The sequence below is a fragment of the Plecotus auritus genome, assembly GCF_963455305.1.
Source record: "Plecotus auritus genome assembly, chromosome: 12".
Lineage (NCBI taxonomy): Eukaryota > Metazoa > Chordata > Mammalia > Chiroptera > Vespertilionidae > Plecotus > Plecotus auritus.
In genome coordinates this window covers 22337761-22360704 of record NC_137778.1, presented here as the reverse complement: position 1 = coordinate 22360704, position 22944 = coordinate 22337761, and the positions used below count along the sequence as shown (strand labels likewise).

Here is a 22944-nt window from a genome sequence, read left to right as displayed (position 1 = left end):
CTTGCTGTTGCTTCCATTTTGCTTCTGTGTCAGGAAATGTAGTTATTTTGTTTACTTCTTTGTCTTACACCTACTAGACGATGATCTTCAGGAGGGCGGGGCCACCGTGTATGCCTTAGTCTCTTACTCCATTCCATGAGACCAAAGTGCCCAGCACACAGCAGGTGCTCAATAACTATTAAATGAATGAGTTCAGTACAGTCTGCAGCCCAAGTGATTAAACTGCTCTGTTAAAAGAAAAACAGAGAGCTCTGGTTAATCATATTCAACAGATGCATTTAATACTGCCCAGTAATTGGAATATAATTGTATGTAATCCCCTCTTAGGTTACCAAAGAAGTGATATGTTAAAGACCTATAATAGATTTATCATTATGAATGTCACTTGTATTATGTACTTTCATAAATCCAGTTGACAGGATGCTAAAAATAAAATGGCTTCATTAATTTTCACACTAATGCTTAATAATAATAGGCTTTGTGGACTACACCGAAGAATTCTCCACACTGGCTTTAGTATCCTATTTCATGAAATAGTTTCCATTGATAGGAATCATAATCTCTTTTTGCTATGGAATTCAAAACTATGTCTGTGATCCTAAATGGAAGTTAAGTACCAACTAATAAACTATGATTTAGGGCAGGGATTTTCAAGGAATTTTGCAAGCAACCTTTTTTATTTGTATAGACCTATCTTTTGATAAGTTGAGTTGGTTGGTTTTTTGTATGGTGAGTTTTAAATAAGGTGTTTTTCAAGCGTCCAGTGCTACAGAAGCCATTAGCCCATCTAGTAAAGATTCTAGGATGAATTTGCATAATATATTTAATAATATATGTGAAAGTTACTGAATTATCAGGTATCAATATAACTTCCCGTTTAAAGCACCTTTTAGTCATTCATCAAATATCTTTAAAAGTGATGAATTGTTTGGCAGTGTTGGGGTAGTTGGGGGAGATTTTTTCTGATTTTAAATGTGACTTTTTAATGTTTATCCCCCTTTCTAATATTTCCTAGAATTACCATAAGATGAGCTTAGTATGGAAGAGATAGGAGACTTAACTATTCAAGTTTGCATTCAAAGAAAAATATGTAGCTGAAATTCTTTCATTAAAATGTTTTTAGTTCATTTGTGGGAAAATACAGGGTTTTAATATTATTTTGTCAAACGTTAGTCATTTTATGTGTTTTATTTCTTTTTGGAATTCAGGCTTTCCTTAAAGATAGAACCAGGGACGAGCACACCGCGCTCTGCTGTTTCGAGGGAAGACTTAGTAGGTTAGTGCAGTTTCTCTCATCCCCATAATTAATCGGGTAGCTAATGGGAAGGAAAATGCTGCAAAGTAAGTGAATACTCAGCACATTTTATACTGCATGCAACATTTACTTTTAGTATTAAAATGCATGCTTTTTTCTGCTTGGGCTTTTTTTGGTTTTTAATAAAAAAGTTGTTACTTGTAGTTTGTCAGTAATGTTAAAAAAGAAAGAGATATTCTGTCATATTAACCAATGTTACCCCAATAAATTTAATTTAAAAAGGGGGAAAAAAGATATTCTGACTAATCAAGGAAAATAGATACCACAGACAGAAAATAACAGATAAATGTTTACAGATATTCTTTTTTTTAAAGAATACACTGTGCTAGACTATGAGTATTGATTACATTAGAAATTTCTGTGGTCAAATGGAAAATTCTATTTTGAATAATTAAGTCAATTTTAGTGAGCTAATTTTTTTAAAGTTTTACTTTAATACTGGGTCAAGTAGTACTGAAAATATTTTAAAATATAGTCATAGTCCTTAATTTACCTGTTGCATTATAATGAGGGTATTACATATATACCACACATATTAAAAAATATAAAATTGAAGACTACTCATTATTTAACAAATAATTGGTAACTGCCTTTTTTAAATTTCAAACACAGACCTTGGTAATAACCTTCATATTACTGTATGTTCTAAAAAACATTTGAAGAGCCATCTAATAATGTATGAAGGAAGCGAGAGAACAAGCCATGGCTGTATCCAGTGGGGAGAGGATTCCTAGCAAAGGAAAACATTTTTATCTAAATCTCTTAAGTTTGCTTTTCTTACAGTCATATTTTGCAAATCTGTGTACTTTGCAGTTCTACTTTTTATCTTACCTAAAAGGAAGCTGGAAGTAAGAGTACAGAAGCTACCTGTAAAACTAAACAGCAGAGCTGTGAACTAGGGCTGGGAGACCTGAGTGCTCAGTCCAGGTGTCATCTGTGGTGTGAGACCCTGAGCCCAGCTCTTTCAGTTCTGCTTCTGCCTCTGTAACGAGGGAAATAGTTATACTGCCTACTTAGTGCACATCAGAGAGATAGAAATCAGTGGATTTTGTATGCTTTGGGATTTTGTGTTTTAAGAACTATTTCTCATGTTCATTTAATTAAGTGGAATTAACATATCTTAAAAGTTAAACCACATTTTATATTTTTACATTGACCCCTTAGGTCCTGAAGTGGGATCTCCACAGAGTGGAAGAAGTGTGGCAGCTGAAGGAGCCTTGTTACCACACACACTGCCATCCCCTCGGAACCTGATTCCACATGGACATAGGAAGTGCCATAGCCTGGGTTATAAGTCAGCATTTTTTCATTTTCTCTTCCCAATTTTTAAATCATTTTCAGTTGATTTACTTTCTGTTTATTTTATTAAACAGAAAATAGTGTCCTCATAATTTTTTGTATACTTTTGACTAAAAGCATTTATTTCTTCCGTGACCTTAATTTGGAAATGAACTTTTCCCAACAGTGCCTTCACATTTTGGGGAGATAAATGAGTATCAGAGAGCATCATCATAAATGAAATCAGGAAAGCAATATACTAGTTTACTTTTAAATTGTAACCTTTCTTTGTATCCAGACAATTAATGCTTATCACCATAAATTAGGGTTTATATAAATGGTTCTTTTTATTCCTAAATATAAACAGTGGGAAATGATTTTATGTTTAATTTCTTGAGCTTTGCAAGATGGTTTTTTTTCAAAACGGGGCCTATGGCTCACCTTTGCCATTTTTGTGAAAATAAAATGTAATAGCTATTTGTCAAAAGTGAGTGTGAAAACCATTTTTTAATAGACTGGAGACTTAAAGCATTCCCTATTACAAGATATGGCCTTGTTTCCTAAAATACTTTCCCGACACTCTTAGTTTAAGACCTTCAAATAAGTAAAATCTGTGTTCATTAGTTAGGAGAGTTCAGAAGTTCAGGATAGTGGGTACATCTTTTACTAGTATTTCCTGGATCTCTGTATAGAGTATCTTCTATATCCTGAATTAGTAATAGTAACGAAATATTTTTCTTTCTTTCCAGTTTCATTCATAAAATGAACACAGCAGAGTTTAAGAGCGCGACATTCCCAAATGCAGGGCCAACGCATCTATTAGACGATAGCGTCATGGAGCCCCACGCACCATCTCGAGGCCAAGCCGAAAGTTCTACTCTGTCTAGTGGAATATCAATAGGTGAGAAATATTTCTCTGGAGGGTTCCAACTTACTTAAAATGTGGTGTTTAACAAAGCTCAGCTGGAAAAATATCATTATCTCTACCACAGACACAGAAAATTGGATGAAAGCAAAGTAGCAATTAGACATAGGCTCATCTTACTAGTAGTAGTGACGTTAATAATTCGTGATGGTGCCCTGGCTAGTGGGGCTCAGTTGGTTAAGCGGCGTCCCATGCACCGAGAGGTCGCTGGTTCAAAGTATGCCATGGACCTCTAAGAATTTCATAATTATATTGGTCTTAAATTATGACAGACCTAGTAAGGAAAAACGTACTTATATGCATTCTCTGGTCATACAAGAAATTTGTTTACTAACAATGAATTTGAGCTATAAGTAGACATGCAAAAATGTTTTATGTTCATTTATTTTCTTGTCAACTGTATTCCAATATATTGTAAAATAAATTTAGCAGCAATAATATTAAATGAAGAATTAAGATGTGGATGTTTACCCACAAATAACATGATTCCCATTTTATAAGCACAGCTAGAGAAACTATTTTTAAAATTAAAAAACACAAACTGAAATTCTGATGTTTAAAAAATAGAATAACTTGTAATTTTAGGTAGCAGTGATGGTTCTGAACTAAGTGAAGAGACCTCATGGCCTGCTTTTGAAAGGTAAGAAAATTGTCCATTTGAACTGTTCTAAGTTTTTGTTGGTCTGTCTGAAAGTATATGAATAATATAATTCACCTATGACTGTATGATATTTAAGAGATAATATTTATTACATAACTCTAAGGGACTATTTGAACTTCCTGCTGGTGGCAAAAATTAGAAGTTGATATTTAAATCTGGAATTGAGTCTTACCTAATAAATACATGTTTATTTGGTGGCTTAACACATGTATATAAATTTTAGAACATTTAAAATTATAATTTTAAAAAAGTAATTGTGGTCAATGTATCTATGTGTTGAAAAGTAAAATTATTTCCTAAATTCCTGGTTGATTTAAGTAATTTAAGCATTCAGTAGAATGATCAACTTCCTTCTCTGCTGCTTTGTCAAGGGCAAAATGACTTAGTAAATTTTAAATTATACTGCAAGCAAAGCAGTTTAAAGTTTGAATTTAAATTGTCACTAAGTTTGCACGGAGGACACAGATTTATACTGAAACTAGAGGCCCAGGGCATGGATTCATGCACGGGTGGGGTCCCTCAGCCTGACCTGCGCCCTCTCGCAATCCGGGATCCCTCGGGGGATGTCGGACTGCCGGTTTTGGGATTGTACCGAAACCGACAGTCCCGACATCCCCCAAGGGATGTAGCAGTGCCTAAGCGTCAAGCAGCCAGAGACGCTCCCACTGTGACAGCGGCACTCCCACTATGGAAGCACACTGACCACCAGGGGGCAGCTCCTGCATTGAGCATCTGCCCCCTGGTGGTCAGTGCATGTCATAGTCATAGCGACTGATCAACCAGTCATAATGGTCGTAAAGGTCACAGGCTTTTATATATAAACTGGTAGATACTGTGCATGCATTCTCCTTTCCTTTTGCTTTAAGCCAGTGGTCGGCAAACTCATTAGTCAACAGAGCCAAATATCAATAGTACAACAATTGAAATTTCTTTTGAGAGCCGAAAACCGACTTCTGCGCATGGGCCACGAAGTTTCAATTGCAATGTACGTGCACGCCCGCACGTGGTATTTTGTGGAAGAGCCACACTCAAGGGGCCAAAGAGCCACATGTGGCTTGCGAGCCGCAGTTTGCCAACCACTCTTTAAGCTATAAAAGCTGTCATTGGCCTGCAGCAAACGTCATGTTATATTGAACTTCCAAATAAGATGACCTTAAAAATGTAGCCGAACAGTGCAAACACATGTTTATTCTAAATGTCCATTAGAGCTTTTATGTTGTCTCCGACAATTTCATTTCTGCCATTTTCATACTTATACATGACACTTGACTCTTGACCAGAGTAATTGTTCTTTATTGTATATACTAAGCAAGCTATGTTTCTAAGCAAAAGTGTCATTTAGATTGAATTATGAATGTCATGTTAAAATTGATAGAATTGAAATATTTAGTTATCTAACTTCATATCAGTGACTTTTAATAAAAAACAATTATACTAAATACATACTTAAAATTAAACTATATTTGAATTTTATTGTTTAATTGGAAAATTATAACCTCATTCTCAGTGACACTTTATAAAGAATTCTCACCATTATGTGATTAAGATTTTACTTGGAAACCCAATATTTTAAAGTATTCCTAAGCCTTTCTACACTATCAGTACTCCCAAGTTTTGTTCTTTTCGTTTTGGGGGATTCTTAGCCATTTGTTTTTGCATATTATTTTTCTTCCAACTTTTACTTTCAATCTCTTTGTTTGGGTTTGCCTGAAATGGGAAAAACACAAGAGTTGCCTCCAGCACCTGATGTCTATACAAATTGTCTTAGTTCTTTCCCTCTAGAAAGAGCATAATACCATCATATTGGTTATAGAGTGTGTTTTGTAATCTTTTGATAAAAATATTGATGAAAAAAAATGTTTCTCAGATTGCTTGAGATATTAGTGAATAACCAGAGTGGTGTGGGTAACCTGTTCTCATCCCTGCAGGTTATTTTCAAAGACAGTGTTTAATGGTGTTACCTTCACATCTCAAAACAATTCTTTTTTTATGACAAATGCTTTGCTTTGCAGACATTTGCAGCTAAAAAAAAAATCTATACTCATGCCAAGTTTAAATCAGTGGCTCTTGAAACATTTTGAGAGCAAATTAAAGCTGCCCAGCAAGACTCAGACATGAAATAATAATAAAGGAATAAAGAACTAAGGTTTAAAATACTACCTATAGGTAATGAACTTAAAAGTAGTACTCTGAATGTTAAACATGCCATTTTCTGTTCTTACTTCCTAGAGAGACATCAGATAGGTTGCTGCTTCAGTTGCTAAAATAATGTTTTTTGTTTTAAATATCATTTATCAACTTTTGGCTTTTCCCAGGCAAAGAAGTATCAGTGTCTATGTGTGTGTTTATTTTCTTTTGTTAAGTATTACATGCCATTTTGGGTAAATATTAATTCATACCATTGTTATCACTTACTGGCTTTTATCATTTATTTCAGTTGACATGGAAGGAAAACAATGCCTTTATTTATTACTCAGTGTGTCTCTCTTGGATTTTCTTGGATTTCTTAGTTTTCTTGGATTTAATAAAAAGGGTAGGAAGGAAAATAAGGTCCATTAATTTTTTAAGTTTACTGGCCACATTGCTTTTAGGTGTCTTCATAGGGACATATAATAAAAATGAATTATTTATATGAATCTAGGTGTCATATTTAAACTGGAATCCAAGCACTAGAATAGAAACAAAAGTATTTTTGAAGTATTTTTCAGGTTTTGATAGTACCTGGTTATAAATTGCTCTTTAATTATTTCAGCAGATTTGTGAAAATGAATGTATATATAAATGTATGATGTTTTCTAAGCAGCTATATTCTAGCATCAATAGTAAAAGAAAGAAGTTTTTTAAATCTATGCTGCATGCTTTTAAAAAGGATCAGAAACAATCACAGACTAACCTTTTGTAAGATTTGGAAAGCTTTATTACACAAAAATTATTATGCTGTTCTAGGTACTGATGATGTTTGTGTGAATTAAAGTGTATGTAATATATACAATTTATAATGGAATCCAACAGGAACAGATTGTACCATTCTCTCGGCCCGATGACACGAGTGGCACGAAATGGCTATCGAAGCCACATGAAGGCCAGCAGGTACAATTCCCCTGCATTCAGGGGCCATAGAACTCCCCTCTGGTGTTGGTGATTGGCTTACATGGGTGTGGTCTCACATCATTTCTGTTCTTTCTCAACTAATTGATTCAAAGACTGAAAAAAATGCCTAGGAAACTTTAAAGATTTAATCTAGAGATTAATTTGAATTATTCTTTCTGATCCACAGTTAATTGCTAAAACTTGCATCTTTATGTCACATTTTAAAAATAATTCCAAGTTGGTAGCTTTTTAACTGCACAGGTCTTTCTAATGCTATTAAGTTATTGGATGAGCAGTACAAAAATCAACTTGTAGCCTTATTCAAAGGCTAGAATCAAAGAATTTACTTTGCTAGTCAGATTTGCCTTTTGAAAGAACTTTTTTTTATAAACTGCAAGTCCTGAATTTAGACTAGTCTGTCTCATTAAATAATACTTGTGTATTTAAATGCATGTTCATTCCATTGTTCATCTAGTTAAACTGAGTCCTCTTTCTGCCCTGTATTAGCTGCAGAAGAAAATAAGAGTAGTGCACATTGATTCGGGGACTATAGGTTAGTGCTAATCAAAAATTGATAATATAACAAAATAACCAACTTTAGAAGTGAACCTGTGTCGTTTTGATGGTGTCTAATCTCCTCTTGTATATCTCCCTGAATATAAATAGTTCTAGCCTGAAATTTCTGATGGTTCCTAGAGGTTTAAGTCACTTTGAAGACACCTAAATAATCATAAAGGGATAAATTGGCAAACTTTAGTTTTCATCACTGTTACAGGAATTCTTCCACTCAGATCACCAGAGAATGACAGATTTTTACTATGGAAATTACTCTTGTTTTAAATATAGGAACTTTAATCAGTTGGGGAGGCATATTTAAATGTGTGGTTCTTTTTAATGGTGTTCTTAAGATATATGGAAAGGAAATCGTGGGTTTGGGAGTAGGCTATAATCAAATACTTATGCATTGGAAACATTTAAATGTAATTAAAATTGATTGTAGAAAGCCAATTTAAAAACATGTTTCTATTGCTTTTTACTACTTTTAATTATTTAGAATTAAATGTGTGTGTTTTTCTTTTCTTTTTTTTTTTTTTGAGCTTTTATTATTTTTGAGTTTTACATGCTTAAATACTTTTAACAAATAGAATCCTCATCTTTCCTACCAGGACTTAAGGTTTCTAATGGGGGGAAAGTTTACAGCAGTGATGCAGTGTGGCATGTTAAGAAGAAGCAAAGTCTTAAATTTATTTAATCTTTACTAAATTAAATTACCCTATTCTTTCTAAATTATACTTGTTCAAATATGTAATAAAGTGTGTGTTTTTAACCATCTGCTGACTTGAATAACTTCCAGATTAACTTTTGTAACAGCTTATAAATTTCAGATCAATAAACTTTTATAATTGTCAGTGTCTTCTCATTCTGAATAAAGTAACAAAGTTTTGAAGTAAAGAATAATTACATTTCATTTAAGTACCTATTTGATAACTACCACCATACACAAAAGCTCTTATCTGTTTTTTCTTTGTTTCATTATTATAGTTCTGCAGAATCAGAAGATTTGGCAGTACATTTATATCCAGGAGCTGTTACTATTCAAGGTGTTCTCAAGAGAAAAACTTTGTTAAAGGAAGGCAAAAAGCCTACAGTAAGATTTTATCATATTTTAACACTTCTAAAAATATATAAATGTACAGGACCCTAAGAAATATGAAGACAATTGAAATAAAATCACATACATAGTACACTTGAAGTGATATTTGCCTCTCCATGTTTTTTTGAATTTATCTTTATTGTTTAAAGTATTATAGATGTCCCCCTTCCGCCCCCCCAATGACCATTCACCCTGATCTCACCCCCCCACATGTTTCTTAATTTAGATTTCAGTTGAATCATTTATGTAGGGAGCTTAAAGCATGCCTGTACTTTTCTTCCCTCTAATATAGTTCTTGTTCAAAACTGTTTCTCAGAGAGCCTTGAAGTACATACTGTACAGAAGTATTTTAGTAATAAGTTCAGGAAAAATAGAGAAAAGAAAGTTAACCCTCAAATGGAATTCAGTCAGTTTTTGTTGTTGTTGTTGTTGTTGTTATTGGTTCTAAGTTGTTGAACTCAGTAATGCAGGTTTGTTTCCCACGTGAAATAGAACCCAGATATTAAATGTCCTCCAAACCATAATTATGTTAAAAAAAAAAAAAAGTTTGGTGAAACAAAGATTTTCACATGTAACTCAGAAGTAGTTTTTCCCCAACAGCAGCACAGTAGTTTGATGATTAAAGAAAGATTTGTTTTATTTTCTCAAATAATATTACATCTAGTTTGGAATAAACTTTGATGTATATCTGCACTTAAAGTTTTTGAAGATGAAGAGGGCTTCTTACACCTAAGCGATCTGATTTTTGCTGCTTACATTATATTATAATCCAGAAGCTACACTAGACCAGCTAGCTAGTGAACTAAGAACAGCACAGCAGCTGAGGCCTTACCACACCTAACGTGTGCCAGATGCCAGAAATAGAGCAGTGAACAAGCACCAGCCTCATGGAGATGGCGTTCCACTGGGGAGAAATAGCCCTTAAAGTGAGGAGAGGAGATGGACAGTGATGGCGTCAGGAGAGCTGTCACCATAGGAGGCATTTGAACCGAGGTCTGACTGAGGAAGGTGAGTTAGCCATGTGAAGACCTCGCTTGCAGGAGACAAGGTGACTTGTGTAGTTGAAGCATTGAGCGGGCAGTAGGTGGATGAGATGAAGTCAGAGAGAGGTGGAGCTGCATGTGGAGATGTCAGTTTGGCTCTTTAAAAAGTACAATTCGGAAGTTGAGCAGAGGAGGTGATGGCCTGCAGTGGAGATTTGGGAGTCATTAGCATATGGAAAGTATTTGAAGTATGGGCCTGGTGAGATGGATGATCTATGAAGGAAGTGTTGCTGGGGAAGAAAAGATGGTTAGGTTAACTAGGGTTAGGGTTATGTCAGGAGAGCATGCAGTGAGATGGAAGAATTTGAAAGGGGATGTGTATAGTGCAGAACCGTGTAATGGAGAAGGGGGACATGAGATGGGGAGGCCGTGGCAATACTAGACAATATGAAAAAGTGATAGGATTCTTGATGAGATGGATAATTATCTGAATGCAAGTACTAGTGCAGTATATTAAGTGGAAGTGATAGGAGTGCTTGAGTGAAAGGTTTCAGTTGTGCTCTAAGGGTAGGCGGAGAGGGCCGAAGTGGAGCAGAGCTAACGACCATGGCACTGAGGAGTCAGCATTTCCGTCGTGTGTTCATGTGTTTGTCCTCTCCAGGTAGCATCTTGGACAAAATATTGGGCAGCTTTGTGCGGGACACAACTTTTTTACTACACTGCCAAGTCTCTAAAAGCTACAGAAAGAAAACATGTAAGTATTCCTTCTCTAAATTGTTAGCATTGTTTCACAGCCTTTTCATGAATGAGATTTATCCAATTTTCTGTTCTTTCATAACAGCTCTTTTTTTGTTACTAAAGTGTAACTTTAAAAAAGCTAGAAAAGTGCCCTAGCCCGTTTGGCTCAGTGGATAGAGTATCAGTCTGCAGACTGAAGGGTCCTGGTTCCATTCCAGTCAAGGGCACATGCCTGGCTCGATCCCCAGTAGGGGGCGTGCAGGAGGTAGCCAATCAATGATTCTCTCTCATCATTGATGTTTCTATCTCTCTCTCCCTCTCCCTTCCTCTCTGAAATAAATAAGTAACAAGCATGCTAAGAATATTTCTTGCATATATACTGTAGATAGATATAGATATAAAGAAGTGTCTGATAGCACTTGGTTTAAGAGAACACCCCTATTACATTGTACATCTTCTTTTTTAAATATATTTTTATTGATGTCAGAGAGGAAGGGAGAAGAAGAGAGAGAGAGAAACATCAGTGATGAGAGAGAATCATTGATCGGCTGCCTCCTGCATGCCCCACACTGGGGACCGAGCCCGCAACCTAGGCATGTGCCCTTGACCAGAATCAAACCTGGAAACCTTCAGTCCACAGGCTGATGCTCTTTCCACTGAGCCAAACTGGCCAAGGCTACATTGTACATCTTAAACTTAACACAATGTTATAAATCAAGTATATCTCAAGAAACGGGGAAAGATAACATCTGTATTAAAATGCAGCTGTGTTTCCTATAAGAAAGGGGTGAGGGGAGCACAGTAACAGACGAAACAACATAGATGAACTTATTGGTCCACTAACAGTCCTGCTCTTTGGGAATGGACAGTGGGACAATTAGGTGTTGAAAAAGAGTTGAAGCTGAGACAGATCTGGAAGGCAGGAGAGTCTCCACAGGGGCCGAATTTAATCGTAAAAGGCCCTGAGCACACCTGACCAGCACGAAGTCACAGGTCTCATCTCTCACTGGGAGAAACTGAAGATATGCTTCCTGACATGTAACTTTACTGAGGATGAGCCATCAAGATGACCATTAGTGGAGAAACCAAGGTGGCGGCATAGGTAAACACCTAAACTGCTGCCTCGCACAACAATTTCAAAACTACAACTAAAGGACAAAACGGACATCATCCAGAACCACAGGAAGGCTGGCTGAGTGGAAATTCTACAACTAGAAGGGAAGAGAAAAGCACACTGAGACTCACAGGAGCTGCGGAAGGCAGAGGCACGGAAGCGTGCACGCGCGGAGAGCGTTGGCAACTGAGTACACGGCTGCCTTTCTCAATCGGGAGGGAGACAAAAGCTCCCAACTGCACTGAACGCCAGTTCCGGGTGAGACTCTGGGGACCCAGACTGGACAGAAATCGTACGGGGAGAAACTGGACTATCTGCAGTGGGCAGAACGCGAGGGCGGTTTTCTCTCAGAGGTGCTTGCAGCAATTACTGCAGGACACTGAGACTCAGGGGCCTCTTAGGGCAGGGCTGACGGGAAGCCATTGCTGTTTGCTCCGTCCTGAGATCCCACCACACGAAGCCATAGCTGTTTGCTCCACCCTGAGACTCCGCCCCATCCAAGCTGAGCTCAGAGGCTTTTGCATATGAATGACCTGGTCCTTTGAATTCTAAACTTACCTAACAAACTGCAGCTGAGTCAGTGAGACCCAGAACATCCAAAAGAAGGCCCAAGGCCCCACAGCAGCTTGCACTACTTCACAGCTGGGCCTCATCTGGGCACCTCCAAAACCCAAACAAAGAAGAGAAATCTGCAGATCTCTCCATAGCTCCTGCTGGGTGGCCTCAGGCAGAGGCTAAATTAGTACCTACTTGGAGATCCAAAAGCCAGTGTACCCAGAGGTCAGAGTGGGACCATCCAGATTACAACTCCTCAGATCCATAAGGGACACACTCAGGGGGCAGACTCAGTGAGCACCAAAGCCCCACTGAAGCAAGTTTTGTCTCATAAGGATGTCTCCAGCACAGAAGTTCTCCCATCGTAGACACAGCTGATCCTCACAGCCAATTGGCCTGGAGGTCACTTCCTCCCAGTGATACCAACAACAATCAAGACTTGACTAAAACAAGACTGTGCACACAGCCCACAAAAGGGTGCACCAAGAGTGTCCACCTTAGGTAACTGGGGAGGCTGAGCCACTGGGCCCTATAGGACACCTCGCACACAAAGCCACTCTATCAACTCAGGGAAGCAGCCAAAATGCAGAGACAAAGAAACAGGTCACAAATGAAAGAAATGGAGGAAAGAAATGGAGGATATAGAGTTCAAAACGACGGTTATAAGGTTTTTCAAGAATTTTCTAGAAAAGGCCGATAAATTTAGCGAGACCCTCGAGGATATGAAAAAGGACCAACTAGAAATTAAACATACACTGACTGAAATAAAAAATAATATACAAAGATCCAACAGCAGACTAGAGGATCACAAGAATCAAGTCAAAGATTTGAAATACAAAGAAGCAAACACCCATCCGAAAAAGAAAAAAGAATCCAAAAATATGAAGATAGTGTAAGGAGCCTCTGGGACAACTTCAAGCATACCAACTTCAGAATTATGGGGGTGCCAGAAGAAGAGAGAGAGCAAGATATTGAAAACCTATTTGAAGAAATAATGACACAAAACTTCCCCCACCTGGTGAAAGAAATAGACTTACAAGTCCAGGAAGCACACAGAACCCCAAACAAAAGGAATCCAAAGAGGACTACACCAAGACACATCATAATTAAAATGCCAAGAGTAAAACACAAAGAGAGAATATTAAAAGCAGCAAGAGAAAAACAGTTACCTACAAGGGAGCACCCATACGATTGTCAGCTGATTTCTCAGCAGAAACTATGCAGGCCAGATGGGAGTGGCAAGAAATATTCAAAGGGATGAATAGCAAGAACCTACAACCAAGATTACTCTACCCAGCAAAGCTATCATTCAGAATTGAAGGGCAGATAAAGAGCTTCACAGATAAGAAAAAGCTAAAGGAGTTCATCACCACCAAACTAGTATTATATGAAATGCTGAAAGGTATTCTTTAAGAAGAGGAAGAAGAAGAAAAAGGTAAAGATAAAAATTATGAACAACAAATACATATCTATCAACAAGTGAATCTAAAAATCAAGTGAATAAAAAATCTGATGAACAGAATAAACTGGTGAATACAATAGAATCAGGGGCATAGAAAGGGAGTGGACTGACAATTCTCGTGGGGAAAGGGATGTGGCGGGTGTGGGAAGAGACTGGACAGAAATCGTACACCTATGGATGAGGATAGTGAGGGGATGGGTAAGGGCAGAGGGTGGGGTGGGAACCGGGTGGAGGGGAGCTATGGGGGGAAAAAAGAGGAACAATTGTAATCTGAACAATAAAGATTTATTAAAAATGAAAACACACACACACACCAAAAAAAAGATGACCATTAGTTGTCTTTCTATCTCTCAGTTCAAATCAACATCAAATAAGAATGTATCTGTGGTAGGATGGATGGTGATGATGGCTGATGACCCAGAACATCCTGACCTCTTCCTACTGACTGACTCTGAGAAAGGTGAGTCTTTAGAGTAACCAGGGCTTACAGGTAACTTTATAGTACGCCAAAGCCTAGTTTCACTGGGTTCATACTTGACTGGGGGAAGATTTGTGTAGTTTCATCTCTTTGAGAAATGTTTTTGTCACATAATATATAGTAATGAGATTAATATTTATAATTAGCAATATTTATTAAATGCTTATTTAATAAGCTTATGGAGGGAGGGAGGGACAGAGGAAGGGAATTTGAGAATCTATGGCCCACAGTGGTTTGCCATATACATAGTACCCCTTCATTTGTACCCGGAATTAAATTGTTATTCTTAAGTTCTAAATGTGGCAGAGGTTTTCCTTTAAATAATCTTCATTCCATTACTTTTAATCAAATTAATTGCTTATTTGCCTCAAAGCACTTTCCAAAGAAGTATAATTTTAATTATAATACTTTGCTCATAAAATATAATAGAGATGTTGGAGGGTGGCTATAGAATCACATGCCAGCTGGCCCTACCTCAGATGGCAGTCAGAACAGGTCCCAACATGCCTGCTGCTCTTCCTCCGACAACCTCTGGCTGTTGATAAGCACCCCAGGAAGCCAGCCAGGAAACGCCTTCTCTCTGCCCAGCAGCTCAGCGCGGAAATGCAGCAGTGCCTTTTATGGGCTGTACAATTACATTTTGACCTCTGTTTATTCAGAATGTATTTCATATCAACAGATAGTGTGCTTTTAGGGTATTATGAAGTGTTTTAAGTAAAAATGTAAGCAAAATATGTTGAACACAGAAAAAAAAATAATTGTGGCAAACTTCATTGTAGAAATATTTTCTATTTAGATTGATCTGGTGTCTGCATCTCAGTTCAGCAAGCAAAACAGTATTTTAATTTGAATAATTAAATATGTGTCGAAGGCAAACCATTGCTTCTGAAAGTGAAAAAGTTCTTTGAATGTTAAAATCTCAGAAAAGTTGAATAATGTCTAAATATAGATTAGGCTCCTGGGCCATTGAATGCAGTTATAAAGGAAAGTAGAAGTTGGTAAGAATTGGGAAGTAAAAAACTTAGGTCAATGAAAAAAAGGGAGTAAAGCTCAACTTAAGGCAGTCTATGTAGTACATGAATTCATTCTTTTCTCAGTTTGTTACCTTAATACGTAGAACCATATAAAAGTCCTTACGTGTCAGTCTTAACGTAAGATTTACTAAATATATAAAACACAGATGAATTTCTAATTTTCTAAGAGAAAAAGGTGCCTTCTTATATTTTCCCTGAAAGCCCTCAATAGGCCTGGAAAGCTATAATAATTTTTAACAGATGTAACTAAAAACTAAAAAGGTAGCTGATATTGATGTTAGCTAATTAATCCTTATTCACATTAAATAGCTAATGTCTGAGTATCAGACACTTAGTGTTAAAGCTGTGGCCTGTAAAAACCTCACCTTAACATTGCTAATAGATCATCTAAGCAGTATTGAGAACTGGTATTCTGCACTGTCATCCACACGTACAAATCTAAAGAAGCCAAACAATTTTATTTAGGTATAGTTTACACTATTGAACAGTTAAGGAGATGCATTTACTTCTCTTCCAATTCACAAACAGCAAAACCACGACTTTCTGCGTAAGTGACGTCACGTGAATGTAGCAGAGAGAACTGTTTGTGTTGGAACATCAGGTGTTGGGGAAATAGACTTCTGAAATGGAGAACTCTAGTCTTATTTTATTTTGCTTTGGTAGCTGGCAGAATTATTATATGTCAGAGCCCTTACGTTTTTATTACTTTCCCTTTGTTTTTGATGATTTTAGGAAATTCATACAAGTTTCAAGCTGGCAATAGGATGAATGCAATGCTGTGGTTTAAGCATTTGAGTGCTGCCTGCCAAAGTAACAAACAACAGGTGAGCATTTCTCTTAGTCCTCAAATAGTCCCTAACTTGGGCATGTATTTAAGAGTTCTAAAGAGAAGTAGACTAATTTTCTGAATGGAGTGGGGGAATATGTTTTTATTCTTACTCTTTTTCTTGTTGACATCAGTCAACAAGGCGTGAAATTTCACATTTTAGAGAGATGGGCAATAAACAAATGAACAGATAACAAACTTTCAAATAGTGAAAACTATACAAGCAAACAAAATAGAATTATGTGATGCAGAGTGTTGGGAGTAGAGACAACTTTAAATAAATAGGAGAGAGCCCAAACATCTCCCTGAGGAGATGACATTGGCATAAATGGTAAGAAGGAACCGCCACGTGAAAATTAGGGGGAACAGAGGGTTCAAAGACCTTGAAGCTGCAATGAGCTTCAGTTGTTCAAAATAAGAATATGTAGCCCGGGCTGGTAGAATATAGTGAGAGGCAAGGGAATGTAGTTCTAGAGGGGGTAAAAAGAGGGGGCACTTCAAATTAATAAAATTTATTCTTATTCATCTTTATTTGTTCTACTAACAGGTTGATGTGGGTTTCTGTGGTTGCAGTGAAACCCAAAACTATTTGGATATTTTTGTTTTTATTTTACTGAAGCAAAGGCTTTCAGCTGCAAAGGAGAATAAATTCACAGTGTTGTTTTCCCCAATCCCTATTACAGGTTTAAAGTTAAGACACAGCCCTAGCTGGTTTGATAGAGTACATTAGCCTGCGAACTGAAGGGCCCCAGGTTCGATCCCCAGTAGGGGGCATGCGGGAGGCAACCAATCAGTGATTCTCACTCATCGCTGATGTTTCTATCTCCCTTTCCCTTCTCTGAAATCAATAATATATACTTTAACAAATAAATAAAGTTGAGTCACAAATTGGTTGAACAGACATAAACATAACATTGATGTTTCACTCTCACATATAAAGATCAATAAAAAACCTTTAAAAAAAAGATTCTTTAAGGGGGTCACATATATGTGACAGAAAAAGATTGCACTTTGGGTGGTAAACACACAATGCAATATACAGATGATGTACACTGAGTGGCCAGATTATTATCTCTGCAGTGTGTGTGTGTGTGTGTGTGTGTATTAGAGGCCTGGTGCATGAATTTGTGCATGGGTGGGGTCCAGCCAGCCTGGCCAGGGGGTGGGGACATGGGCAGTTGGCCAGCCTGCCTGCTGGTCGAACTCCTGGTCGAGGGGACAATTTGCATAGTAGCCTTTTATTAGGTAGGATATACACTGAGTGGCCAGATTATTATGCGTTATGTAGGATATACACTGAGTGGGCAGATCATAATAATCTGGCCACTCAGTGTATATAGAATTGTACACTTGAAACCTATATAGGTTTATAAACCAATCTCACCCCAATATATTTAATTTTTTCAAAAAGATACTTTAGGTCAGAAAGATTTTAACATTTGGGCTCACTTAAAATGACAAGGAAAGATAAATAGTACTTTGAAAGACAACTTTTAAATGCTATCACTTTGTGAATGGACCTACAGGGTAAGACAAATACCATGATTTCACTTATATGTGGAATCTAAAAAACAAAAGAACAAATAAGACAGAAGCAGACTCATAGGTAGGGAGAACAGACTGACATATGCCAGAGGGGAGCTGGGTGAAAACGGTGAAAGGATTAAGAAGTACAAATTGGTACTTGCAAAATAGTCATAGGGATGTAAAGTACCTCATAGGGAATATAGCCAATAATACTCCAATAACTATGGATGGTATCAGGTAAGTACTAGAAATATTGGGGGATCCCTTCATAAGTTATATAAATGTCTCATCATAGGGGTGTACAACTGACACTAATATAATATTGAACATCAATTGTAATTGAAAAATCTATACTAATAAAAGGGTAACATGTTAATTAGACCGGATAGACGGGACATCCTTCCGAACAAAGCCGCAGTGGCTGCAAAGGCCAAGGAGGGGTGGCTGCAAGGGCCAGCAGTGGCAGCAGCAGCAGCGGGGTGATGGGGGCGGCACCTTCCCCTGATCAGCCCAGTTGCCTCCTGCAGAGGGAGGCCAGAGGCAGCAGCAGCAGCAGGGTGATGGAGGTAGCACCTTTCCCTGATCGGCCCAGTCGCCTCCCACAGAGGGAGGCCAGATTGTGACTCCCAAAGGGAGCGGGCCTAAGCCGTCAGTAAGACATCCCCAGAGGGCTCCCAGACTGTGATGGGCAGGCTGGGCTGAGGGACCCCCTCCAGTGCACAAATTTTCATGCACCGGGCCTCTAGTATTTTAATAAAAATAAATAATGTTGTTTTGTAATGCTTGTATTTGTTAGGTTCCTACAAACTTGATGACTTTTGAGTAAAAGCCTAAGAAAGAAGAGAGGTGAATTGTTGCTCCACAGTGGGAGCGAGGCCCTGGTGGACCAGCGCCAGCGAAAACCAGTCCTGTGCCAGGGGAGCCGAGCTTCCCTCTTTGCCTCCGGATTCTGAACCAAAAAAGCACTAATTCCAGGGAATGAAGTGAGACATTCCCAGAGAACCAATTGCAGTTGCAAAACAAACTGCCATGGACCACGCTTCTTATCTCTGAACTGACCTGTGGAAACCACTGCCTTAAAAGAACGCAAGGAAAACCAACACCAAACACCAAATAGTGTGTGTGATCTCCTGGCGGTGCTGTGCTTGGAATAGATCGTAGCTCATTTGCATTTCTTTTAACTTTGTATTAATTTTGGAGGGGGGAATCGCCTTTTTCACTTTAAAAAGGAAAAACGTCATTCTAATGGGTTACATGAGGAGCTGGTTTTGAACCAAAGTGTAAAGGTATTAACGGTTTTGAACCGAAGTGTAAAGGTCTTCTGATAAGCAGCATTCTGCCAGCAGCCTCCCAGAACGTGTATTTGTCCTTCGTTCACCTGCAGCCTCATGCTCTGCCCTCATAGCACGAGTGGAGGAACTAGAAATGTTGTAATGTGAGTTGTTGGGACTTTGTTTGGGACTTTGGGAGGGATGTTGTTTGGTTGTAGGTGAGGAAAGATATTTTTAAACACTAAACTTCGGAGATTTAGTGCTGTGTGGGGAACACGACTTCCTGCAGGGGTATAAAGGCCGAGTGTTCACTGGCCAGACACTCTTCACACGGGCTCCAGAAAACATGGCTGTTTTTAACTGCCTTTAAGGTTAGCCTCTATATGAATTCATTGTTGGGCCACAGATCTGAGTAGTAGGGATTGCATCATCCCCACCTAAACTTCCTTGAGATTTTACAGTCATTACTTCTTCACTTTAGTTGGATTCTCTCTTCTACCAGTCACAGGTGATTTTTATCCCCAAGGAGATAAATTGATGTTTTCCTTTACCTTGTTTATTGTGCACAATGCCAGTTGTTGTTGTTGTTGTTTTTAATTCATTTACATTATTTTTGCTCAATATGAGATTCAGGGTCACCTTTGTTTAAAAGAGATTCCATATATATATGTATTCATTTTATTCTAAGGCATACAAAGTAATTTTAAGAGGGTAAAAGGTAAGAGGTTGAGATTCTGAGAATTTAAAGTATTAAAACTCTCCTTATTCAACTTTTCTTTATTGCAAAACATTTTCCTGAAAACTTACTGTTATATATAGGTCCCTGCCATGAAATCAGTAGTTGACCAAGTAGTTTTATGAGGGCTCTTCTATGCAGTAATGCATTTGATATCCAAAATAAATGTTGACTCACTAAAGAAAATTATAATAATAAGATTGAAGATAAGATGCCTTAGAGTTTTAACAAAAAATGGCATTTGAACAAAGGCTATGTCGGATGTTATAAACTCATGAGGCATCATAGGTTTTAGCACTGGCCCAGAGTAAGAACGCCTTCTGTCTGATACCTTCTACCAGGCTCTGTTACTTTGGGCCTCACATAAAGTCGCTTGCATTTGTATTCTTAGAAAACATTGTACTTTTTTTTATCGTAAGTATTTCATTCTTGAATCTATGAAACTTCAATAGAAAGTATTGTCCACAGACTAATTAGCTAAAAATCTTTTCAAAGGGAAGTAGAAGAGGTTTTTCTGAGCACTGAGTTTTTCCATTTAGATCTGCTTCCAAAGGATATTGAGAGTGCAGATATTTTTCTCATACAGAACAGTTAGAAATGCCTTAGGTTCTGGTTTTGTGGAAAGTGATGACATAGGCTGCAGAGGACAGTGTTGCCTGTGCTAGTGATGTTTAAATAACGACCTCCTGAGCTTGACCCACGTTGGGTACATGGAGGGACACCTCCTGCGGAGCCAGCAGTATTACTGTGTAGACCTTGCACATCTGACTTCGTTTTGCATTTTTTTTTCTTTGTTTATTTCTCTTCAGAAAGAAATGTTTTTAATAGTGTATGTGCTTTTTAAAAAATACTATGGATGAGAACCCTGTGGATTTTTTTTATTATTGCTTTGTTTGTCATAAATAAGCTACAGTAGATATGTCATAGAGGAACCACGTCTGTGGAGGGAGGCACCTGGAAGTAGAGCCTGATGTTTTGCCAAAGAGGGAGCTAAACTGGAAGATGTGTTTGATGTTTTCAGCTCTAAACATGAATGGATGCCTGCACAGACGAAGGATAGTTTTCAGTTTGGTAAACAGTCCTTTCGTCTGAAACTGTTAACATATCTGTGCATAGAAGTTGCCATTGTTTTTTTGTCTTCAAATTTGTCCATTCAAAAGATTAGTCACTGCTTTTTGAGATTATTTTAGCATTTGAAGCAAATGGAAACCAGTGAGAGAAGTGGATTAAACTAGTGTAGGTGAATTTTTTATATGTAATTCAACAAATGATATCTGATGATAATTCATGCAAAGAAAGTATGTCACCAAAATGTGTTAAATATTTAGGTAGTTTATTAGTGGGATGATAAATTTATTTCCCTCTGATTAGGCCTGCCCTTTATAAATTAGTAAATTGGTGACTCATAAGCTTGAAATTTCCATCAATATTAAGTTCATCTGTTTCTCTCCTAGCCAAAAAGAGCTCATAAAAACAATAATTTAAATTTAAGCTGGTTTATGATAAGCATAATGGTTGGCATATTATATGGCCCAGGGTAGTAGAATATAATATTGGCCAGAATACAGTTCAGACACATCTCGTGCAACAGTTTATTTGAACAGAAGCTTATTTTCCATATGGAAGTAACATACCAGTTTTTAAAATATAACTATAAAAAAAATAACGGCACAATGAGCACTGTTTTTGGTTTTATGCCCCCTGTGTGTTTGGCCTCTGCTTATTTTTTTCACAGTTATTTTTTTATTGTAACCTCCAAAATGTAAGAATTGAAAGAGAACTGATCAAACACACCTTCCTATTTCATTTTCTTCACTGTGTAAATGTCATTTGTGTAAACATTACCAAAAGGGATGGAAACAATTTGAGTTTGAATGCTTTTTCTCCCTAGGCCTGTGCTTCGATGACAAATGTTTTTCCTGTGTGGAAAATGCCACAGACTATTGCACTACCTTCTGTGTGGACTGTTCTGGTAATCGGTCTTTCTGTGCGTCAAGAGTTACTGTGTTTATAGCTGCAGAGTTTTTATAAGTGGCTTTATTCCTCTTCTAGAAGGTTTATAAAAGAGACCAAGGAGCACTATTGTTATGGAAGGAAAAAATGTTTACAGTGTATAGTGTACACACTCTGTAGATTAGTTGAAACCGGGGCCCTCTAAGGGCAGGCTGGTCTGTTGATCTGTTGGGATTACTAAAATTTACCTGGCAAATGACTTGAGCAGAGGTCTTTTTTCTCCCCACCTCACCCCACCCCCCTTTTTTAGGTTAAATCTGTAAGCTGTATGTCTTTGCTACTGAAAACAAAACTGTAAGGCATCATATTAATTCTGGGAATCAAAACAGATTAAATCCATCCACTTTTGTAAAGAAGATATCCACTGTTGACATGCTTCCTGTTTTTTGAGGCACATTCCTTCACAACCAGTTTTTAAACTGCCATGTTGTCTTCTGCAAACAAGGGTACCAGTTTTGCTTAGCAGAAGATAATCTTTCATAACAGAAATCCTCTGCTTCAAAGGCTTTCGAAATAATTGGGTCCCTTTTTGGAAATGAAGATGCATTGGCCCGTGTCCTGGTGGAACAATATTAGCGCTGCTGATGCATGAACAGATGGTGAGGTTTGCCTGACTTCGTGATCTTTTCGGGTTTGCTTTTATTTTCTCTCTCTTGTGGTTTTTTCTTTCAAAGATTTTACAGCCAGAGTGGTGTTCTGGTTTTTTCTAAGCTTTCAGAGACAAACATTGTTATTTAATCACATAGATGATAATTATTTTTCATGTGAAGTCAGCCTTTTCAAAATGATGCAAGTATTTTTTGCTTTTGCTCCCCCAAAAATGGCTTGTGTCTAAAGTGACTTTTTTTTTTTCTCTTTAGAGAATTCTAATGAAAGAGATCTCTGTGTTCAAACTCCTAAGCTTGTTGAAAGCAGTTTCATTACAACGATATCTCAAGTTGTAGTGTGAGGAAAATTTGGTCAGTGCCTTATCAATTTGAAGACCAATTATAGGCATAGAGTATGACACTAATCATTGGCCCTCTTACTCCTTTATTTCAGGAGTGTGTGCTATCTACCCCTCTCTCCACCAGCTTACTCTGTCTCACATCCAGTCTAAGAAAGTCTGTATAGATATTCCTAGATAGTTGTTGCAGTCCTTGGTTTTGAGTCTTTTTAGACAAGCTTCCTTCCTGCTCCTCTCCTTCCAGGCAGGAGATTAGAAATAAATCCACCCAAATCGCCCTTTGGATGAGCACTCTTAAGAACAACCTGGAAGAGCACCCATCACGGAGTTTATGTTTG

General features: G+C 37.6%; 1 protein-coding gene across 2 annotated transcripts in view; it reads left to right on the top strand.

The window, feature by feature from the left end:
• The window catches only part of RALGPS2 (Ral GEF with PH domain and SH3 binding motif 2), a 127969-nt gene extending 106529 nt beyond the window's left edge, over nucleotides 1-21440 (top strand). The window contains exons 11-20 of one of the 2 annotated variants that reach the window (XM_080648350.1): nucleotides 1209-1276; nucleotides 2480-2609; nucleotides 3343-3494; nucleotides 4104-4158; nucleotides 7192-7269; nucleotides 8812-8917; nucleotides 10568-10660; nucleotides 14130-14235; nucleotides 16020-16111; nucleotides 18437-21440. In XM_080648350.1, the coding sequence (XP_080504476.1) occupies nucleotides 1209-1276; nucleotides 2480-2609; nucleotides 3343-3494; nucleotides 4104-4158; nucleotides 7192-7269; nucleotides 8812-8917; nucleotides 10568-10660; nucleotides 14130-14235; nucleotides 16020-16111; nucleotides 18437-18466 (910 nt within the window). In that variant the 3' untranslated portion in view covers nucleotides 18467-21440. The remainder of the gene's footprint in view (nucleotides 1-1208; nucleotides 1277-2479; nucleotides 2610-3342; nucleotides 3495-4103; nucleotides 4159-7191; nucleotides 7270-8811; nucleotides 8918-10567; nucleotides 10661-14129; nucleotides 14236-16019; nucleotides 16112-18436) is intronic. The other variant, XM_080648351.1, reaches the window with a different exon arrangement.
• Nucleotides 21441-22944: the final 1504 nt, after the last annotated feature.